General features: G+C 40.5%; 1 protein-coding gene across 1 annotated transcript; it reads left to right on the top strand.

The window, feature by feature from the left end:
* Positions 1 to 397: 397 nt before the first annotated feature.
* Positions 398 to 8,029, top strand: LOC129857462 (transmembrane protein 106B-like). Its single transcript, XM_055925726.1, has 8 exons — positions 398 to 538; positions 1,341 to 1,551; positions 1,785 to 1,848; positions 1,986 to 2,145; positions 3,983 to 4,123; positions 4,611 to 4,660; positions 4,747 to 4,800; positions 6,468 to 8,029. The coding sequence occupies exons 2-8, from the start codon at positions 1,347 to 1,349 to the stop codon at positions 6,586 to 6,588; spliced, it is 795 nt and encodes a 264-aa protein (XP_055781701.1). The 5' UTR covers positions 398 to 538; positions 1,341 to 1,346; the 3' UTR covers positions 6,589 to 8,029.
* Positions 8,030 to 8,740: the final 711 nt, after the last annotated feature.

Raw genomic sequence — 8,740 nt, 5'->3', positions numbered from 1 at the left:
CATGTACAGTCTATTGCATTGGGGGCTATGGAGGGGGTGGAGAACGAAGTGCTGTATGACACACATATGTATGACACAGTCCCCCTCCAAAACTAACCATATTTGGTTGGTAGAGATCCTATTGAGTATTTTCTACCCCACTTTAGCTGAGACAGGTGGAAATGTTTAACGTTTTCTCTTTACAGTCCAATATTCTCAACATACTAGTGTCAACATTGTATTTTCATTTTTGGTCTTACATTTTTTTATTTACATTTGTTTTCATAAATTACTTATTGCAATTTCTTGTTGGCACAATAAAAGTGGCCATAGATTAAAATTCAATACAATTTGAATTAGTTATACACATTGACATAGATTTTTTGAAATGCGGGATTTTATTTTGAAGGTTTCTACATTACCATACGAAAGTGACGTCATCGTTGGAGCTGCTGGCAGAATATTAGTGCGTGTATTTATGTCAGTACTATATTGACATAAACAGCGGCTGTTCGTGACCAAGCATATGTAAAGCAATTCTGCGTGAATATATGCAAAGGTAAGCAGACGAAACCAATATCGAATGTTGCCATTTTGATCATATCCGTAGTGCGTGTGTAATACCGCACAGTGATGCTTTGACATTGTCACAGGAACCGGGCAACATTTTGCAATATGGAAACATTTTATCCATGCTAACAATGCCCTATGCTCTGCAAGTATTCTACGCAAACATTCACATCAATAACTTGACACCAAATAGAAATACAACAGAATACCGGAGCAAATACGCAACAATGTATTCGTGAGTTTTGGATTAAAATGGCAGTCGGCGAACGAGTTTGTCTGGAAGGAACATGGTGTACTGTGTAGTATAATGGTCGTCTGCACGTAATCACTGTACCTCGACCATTGGCGCACAGTGTATAGTAGGAGCAGAAGACAAGATGTGATGTGTTTTGCTGACTAGGTTACATATATTTGGTCCATACGAAACTTTGGTCAGAACAAGTGTCTTTTGTTGGACAATAATTGTTTCAAGCACGCCTGAATTACATAGATGGTGCGCACTTGATAAGAGCTTTTGGGGAATTAGTGTGTAAACTGGTCTAAACAAAACCAAAATAATCTATGCAAAAATGGAATAGGAGAATGGTAGCCTGTGTACAGTATAAATTGGCTTTAAAACCTGTATTTACATGGTCATGACATAGGCAGGTACATTGTTATAGTACAGAAGTAGTATAAAACAATTTGTGTAAACTGACCATAACTACCATGTAAATATCAAATGAAAATGTGGCATGAGTTTACACTACCAACCACACCTACTTATTAGATCTTAAATGTTTTATTCACAGAAAGTGATGGGGAAGTCACACTCCCTCTTGTCGAAGGGGAAAGACGACCGTGGCAGTCAGAGTGGCCTGACGACCGGTCCAGAGTACATAGATACACAGAGTGAAGAGGATAGAAAGAATGGAGATGTGTCTCAGTTCCCCTATGTGGAATTTACTGGCAGAGACAGTGTCACATGCCCCACATGCCAGGGCACTGGCAGAATACCACGGGGTAAGGGGATAAACATAAAAACAAATACATTCCTACACAGTAATAAACATGAACTCTCACTCACTCACACAATACACCTACATCTGTTCTAAAACTCCAACTCATGAGCTGCTAATCAGATAGGCCACTGAGAAACACTGACTTCACAACATTCACTGAAAATGAAAAAGACATAAGTTGAACCAATATCAGTTTCCTCTGTAAATGGCTTTGTCATCACATCTCTAATGCAGGCCAAGAGAACCAGCTTGTGGCTCTGATTCCATACAGTGACCAGAGGCTCCAGCCAAGGAGAACGTAAGTCTCTCATCTCACTCAGCCAGATGTCTCTTTTTTTGAAAGCTGTGCAATTGAATGATTCAACGGTGGTTGATTGTGGTCTATATCCAACTTCTGTCTTTTTTTTAATGGCACTTCCTCCCTTTTTCTTGCAGAAAGCTGTATGTCACTGTGTCCGTGTTTCTTTGCCTTCTGCTGGTTGGCCTGGCTGTGTTTTTCATGTTCCCTCGTTCTATCGACGTCTGCTATGTGGGCGTGAAGTCTGCATTCGTCTCCTATGACCAGGACAAACGGATTGTCTATCTCAATATCACGGTAAGATCCTCTCTGTGGTGTTAGTTGCCTTTGTGTTTCCATCTAAGGGTTGACATGGATTCAAATCAAATTGTATTGGTCACATGTTTCGTAAAACAATGGGTGCAGACTAACAGTTGGAGGACCAAAAAAGCCGATACCGATTAATCTGACAATTTTATTTATTTGTAATAATGACAATTACAACAGTACTGAATGAACACTTATTTTAACTTAATATAATACATCAATAAAATCAATTTAGCCTCAAATAAATAATGAAACATGTTCAATTTGGTTTAAATAATGCAAAAACAAAGTGCTGGAGAAGAAAGTAAAAGTGCAATATGTGCCATGTAAGAAAGCTAACGTTTAAGTTCCTTGCTCAGAACATGAGAACATATGGTGGTTCCTTTTAACATGAGTCTTCAATATTCCCAGGTAAGAAGTTTTAGGTTGTAGTTATTATAGGAATTATAGGACTATTTCCCTTTATACCATTTGTATTTCATTAACCTTTGACTATTGGATGTTCTTATAGGCACTTTAGTATTGCCAGTGTAACAGTATAGCTTCTGTCCCTCTCCTTGCTCCTCCCTGGGCTCGAACCAGGAACACAACGACAACGCCACCCTCGAAGCAGCGTTACCCATGCAGAGCAAGGGGAACAACCACTCCAAGGCTCAGAGCGAGTGACGTTTGAAACGCTATTAGCGCGCGCTAACTAGCTACCCATTTTACTTCAGTTACACCAGCCTCATCTCGGGAGTTGATAGGCTTGAAGTCATAAACAGTGCAATGCTTGACGCATAACAAAGAGCTGCTGGCAAACGCACGAAAGTGCTGTTTGAATGAATGTTTACGCGCCTGCTTCTGCCTACCACTGCTCAGTCAGATACTTAGACACTTGTATGCTCAGTCAGATTATATGCAACGCAGGACACGCTAGATAATATCTAGTAATATCATCAACCATGTGTAGTTAATTAGTGATTATGATTGATTGATTGTTTTTTATAAGATAAGTTTAATGCTAGCTAGCAACTTACCTTGGCTTACTGCATTCGCGTAACAGGCAATCAGTCTCCTTGTGGAGTGCAGGTCGTTATTGCTTTGGACTAGTTAACTGTAAGGTTGCACGATTGGATCCCCCGAAATCTGTCATTCTGCCCCTGAACGAGGCAGTATGTGAACGAACACAGAATGTGTTCTTAACTGACTTTCCTAGTTAAATAAAGATTAAATAAAGGTAAAAAAAAAAAAAAAAAATGGCAAAATCGGTGTCCAAAAATACCGATATCCGATTGTTATGAAAACTTGAAATCGGCCCGAATTAATCGGCCATTCAGGTCGGATGCCAAGCAGTTGCCGGTGATCAGGCCTACCACCATTGTGCTGTTACCAAACTTAATGATGGTGTTGGAGTCGTGTTCGGTCACGCAGTCATGGGTGAACAGGGAATACAGGAGGGAAATTAACACGCACCCCTGAGGGGCCCCATGTTGAGGGTCATAGTGGTAGATGTGTTGTTGCTTACCTTCACCACCTGGGAAATATATATATATTTTTTTAAACCTAGGGGAAGTCCAGGAAGTCCAGGATCCAGTTACATAGTGAGGTGTTCAGTCCCACGGTCCTGAGCTTAGTGATGAGCCTGGAGGGTACTATGGTGTTGAACGTTGACCTGTAGTCGATGAAGAGTATTCTCGCATAGGTGTTCTTCTTGTCCAGGTGGGCGAGGGCAGTGTGGAGTGCAATAGAGATGGCATCATCTGTGGTTCTGTTGGGGCGGTATGCAAATCGGTCCTACGTAATGACTCTTTCCAACAACTGTTGTGCCGTATGTCTTTTCTTCTAGAACACTCTGAACATCACCAATAACAACTACTACACTGTATCCCTGACCAACATCACAGCCCAAGTGCAGTTCTCTAAGACGGTGATTGGGAAGGCCCGTATTAGCAATGTGACGACCATCATACCACTAGATAAGCAGCAGGTGGGTCTTTACCATGTGAATTTTAGAATAACATGCCTTGGTATAACTGCTTGTTATAAAGTGTATGACATGAGCATAGCTTGACAAGTGAATCAAAGTTGAACTTTCAACTGTCCTGAAGTGCTTTTCTATTGCTCAACACAGCAGCTCATTGTTTCCGCCCGCTTTGCTGCAAAATCTAGCAACAAAATCAGGCAACATTGATAATGAAGCTTGTTGTTGTTGTTGTTGTTGATGAATCCACATCTGTCCCTGTTCTGAGGGCATCAGTAGCAGCAAGGATGGAATAAGGCAGTAGCAGCAAGGATGGAATAAGGCAGTAGCAGCAAGGATGGAATAAGGCAGTAGCAGCAAGGATGGAATAAGGATGGCATTTTTGGACTGTTGCCCTCAAAAGTTACTCATTACTTACTCAGTCAGCACTCAACTGCCCTGTTCAATATGGGAGATAAATAACGGCTACATTACAACATATTGTTTATTTCAGATCGACTACATGGTTCCCACAGTAATTGCTGATGAGATGAGTTATATGTTGTAAGTATTTCACAAGTAATTGCATTTTATTGTGTGGTTGACAGCACAAATCGTGACATTTCTTTAATAAATGTTTTGTGTTGCAGCGACTATTGCACCCTGCAGTCCATAAAGGTTCACAACATTGTGGTCATGATGCAGTAAGTATACGTTGCATTCGGAAAGCATTCAGACCCCTTCCCTTTTTCCACATTTTGTTACATTACAGCCTTACTCTAAAAATGTTTGCTCATAAATCTACTCACAATACCCCATAATGACGAAGTGAAAACAGGTTGTTAGACATTTTTGGAAATGTATAAAAAAAAAAAAAAAAAAATCTTATTTACATTGGTATTCATACCCTTTGCTATGGGACTCAAAATTGAGCTCAGGTGCATCCTGTTTCCATTGATCAGCCTTGAGATGTTTCTACAACTTGATTGGAGTCCACCTGTGGTAAATACAATTGATTGGACATGATTTGGAAAGGAACACACCTGTCTATATAAGGTCCCACAGTTGACAGTGCATGTCAGAGCAAAAACCAAGCCATGAGGTCGAAGGAATTGTCTGAGAGCTCCAAGACAGGATTGGGTTGAGGGACAGATCTGGGAAGGGTAACAAAAGATTTCTGCAGCATTGAAGTTCTCCAAGAACACAGTGGCCTCCATCATTCTTAAATGGAAGAAGTTTGGAACCACCAAGACTCTTCCTAGAGCTGGCTGCCTGGCCAAACTGAGCAATCGGGAGAAGGGCCTTGGTCAGGGAGGTGACCAAGAACCCAATGGTCACTCTGACAGAGCTCCAGAGTTCCTCTGTGGAGATGGGAGAACCTTCCAGAAGGACAACCATCTCTGCAGCACTCCACCAATCAGGCCTTTATGGTAGAGTGGCCAGACAGAAGCCACTCCTCAGTAAAAGGCACATGACAGCCCGCTTGGAGTTTGCCAAAAGGCACCTAAAGGACTCTCATACCATGAGAAACAAGATTCTCGTCTGATGAAACCCAGATTGTTCTCTTTGGCCTAAATGCCGAGCATTACATCTGGAGGAAACCTGGCACCATCCCTACGGTGAAGCATGGTGGTGGCAGCATCATGCTGTGGGGATGTTTTTCAGAGGTAGGGACTGGGAGACTAGTCAGGATTGAGGGAAAGAGGGAGGGAGCAAAGTACAGAGAGATCCTTGATGAAAACCTGCTTCAGAGCGCTCAGGACCTCGGACTGGGGCAAAGGTTCAACGTCCAACAGGACAACGACCCTAAGCACACAGCCAAGACAACGCAGGAGTGGCTTCGGGACAAGTCTCTGAATGTCCAGCCAGAGCCCGGACTTGAATCCAATCAAACATCTCTGGAGAGACCTGAAAAATAGCTGTGCAGTAACGCAGAAACTCCCCAAATACAGGTGTGCCAAACTTGTAGGGTCATACCCAAGAAGACTCAAGTCTGTATTCGCTGACAAAGGTGCTTCAAAGTACTGAGTAAAGGGTCTGAATACTTCATGTAAATGTGATTTTTCATAAGTATTATATTCTTTTTTTGCAGAAATTTCTTGAAGCCCTTTTTTGCTTTGTCATTATGGGCTATTGTGTGTAGATTGATGAGGGAAAAACACAATTTAATCCATTTTAGTATAAGGCTGTAACATAACAAAATGTGGAAAAAGTCAAGGGGTCTGAATGCAGTGTATCTTTTCAAATATCTACTAATACATTGAGTTTACACATGTTACTGTACCTACTCTATTTATTTTGTCAAACCACACACGCCCATGTGGGCAGCCATTTTGGGGAAACTGACTACTGTCTATTGACTGGTTTTCAGGGTGACTGTGACCACATCCTACTTTGGGCACTCGGAGCAGGTCTCCCAGGAGATATACCAGTATGTGGACTGTGGGGGCAACACCACCTCACTGCATGGACATGTGAAGATGTATCAGTAAGGCAGTGAAAACACAGCTATATTGGAAGCCCATCGATCTAAAGGCAGACGAAAGAGTTTTACGGAGTTCCTTTGGGCACACGTCTACTGTAGAATAGAAGGAACCATGTCTCAGAGAAAGTGAAGTTAGCACGGTGCCAATGTACAGTTTAATGAGGGTTTGATGATGTCGCAGGTAGAAAATCTCTTGTGCAAATTCTTCCTAATAGAATGATCCAATCCAATGTGTACAGGCATTTGAGATAAAGATGCACTTTCGCTTTGTATGGGAAACGCAATCATAAGAAAGTATTTATACGGCAGAGTTGTTGATGTAATGTAATCTGTACCACTAACCTTCCCAGACCACTAGGTATGGGACATGCAATACAAATAAAGTAATAGGACAGCATCCTCATTTTGATTATCAGCAACACTAATCACCCCAGTCCACTTTTTTGATGGCATTTTATTCCATTCTTTTTTTTATAGCAGCCATTTTGTTTTCTTCAAGGATGTATTTTGATCAAAATAGTACTTCGTGATGTGTGTCGTTACTCTTACATTTTCATTGGTAATGATAGTTAGATTTACATCTAATTCTGAGGTGGCATATCATGTCGGGGTGAAGTCAGCGTAATTAGGATGACTACGGACCTTAATTAGATTGCAACATTTAGGTATCTAATGAGAGGAATCTTGTATTTTTATATCATTCAAATAGAGTAGCTATAATTATTAGATGTGTTGTTTTATGATGTGAATTACTCTTTAATTGTAAACCTCTGAATTGTTTGTTGTAATGGGAATGTTACAGTTTTCTTTCTGACTTGGGTAGTAGACGACTACCTATTTCGAAATATGATATTACATAAATACCCTCAATGGTGTTGTAAAATTTGGTTTTTATTTTCTCTTTGGGAATTGAATTTAGGAGGTAATTTTGTCTTTACATTTTTTATATCATGCCCTTTGCCCCTTTTTAATTTGTCATGATTGATCACTGAAACATGCAAGTAAGTTGTGCTTTTCGACTTTGTGTTTCTTTCTGAGTAGATTAAATGTCAGGATACAGTAAGTATCCATTTGTTATTTTCCTTAAACATTTGTTATAGCTTTTAACGTCTGTTGTGCGTGCACAGAATACTGAACCGAGGACAATAAAAATGCCCAAGAAAAAATATCAGATGTGTACATTGTTTATATTATCTGATATACTCTATGGAGGAACAATCACACCAATGTACTGTTGTATATGTCAATGTGCCATATTATGTACCAAATCATCCAAGAAGAAAATGTTCATCAGTTTAAAGTCAGTTCTGAATCCTCACCGAGGTGTGTTGACTGTGTACTACTGTGTAAATGTGGATACTGTCCATGTAAGCCACTGCCAATCATACAGCACATCTAACATAGTTTTTTCCTTGCATGAAACTGGGAATAAAAGTGGTTGATTTTGAGGTTTTTGTTTGGTGCATTCATTGATAGTTTGTTGTTGGGGGGCAATTCAAAGGTTGGAGAAATGTGCAATACCAATCACTATCACAGGGTGGCGCCTAATTTAACAAAATTAACTTCCAAATAAGTAAGTGTTTGGATGAAAATATGGTTTCTATAATGACCAATGGCCATATGCACAGGTTTGCATAAAAAGCTTACTTTACTCACTATTGAAGTCCCAAGTAATTAACAACACAATGCATGCCACTCATGTGTAAAACACACCAAGTCCAATATTTAGCATCTTAAAAATAGCATGAGGTTACATTTAAAGTCACACAGAATAGACAGGCTTAGGTATATTTGACAGGGTGCTCTAGTGAACACATGTGGTACTGTTATTCTAAATGGACAGTATACCGCATGTGTTTTCTGTCATACAGTATTGTGTCAATGTGGTACTCTGTTCTACAAGATCCTAAACAGGTTTGTATGCTGTATTGTAATGCATGTCTATTGTAATGCATCTGCTAGTCCTGTATGACCTTTGATTGTATTTGTAGACTGTTCTGGATGTGTGTCAGTGTGTTACTTTGTTTGCTTCCAGATGCTCACCGGTGCTTCAGGTCTCCAGTGTGTAACGGTTTGCTTACCTCACATCTGTTGCTGTCGTTTAAACGGCAGTTGATTTCCTCTCCAGGATTCAGGTCAGGGGACTTGGAGCGGTTCCC

This window comes from Salvelinus fontinalis, chromosome 6 (assembly GCF_029448725.1).
Source record: "Salvelinus fontinalis isolate EN_2023a chromosome 6, ASM2944872v1, whole genome shotgun sequence".
Classification (NCBI taxonomy): domain Eukaryota; kingdom Metazoa; phylum Chordata; class Actinopteri; order Salmoniformes; family Salmonidae; genus Salvelinus; species Salvelinus fontinalis.
This window is presented reverse-complemented; position numbering and strand designations above follow the sequence as displayed.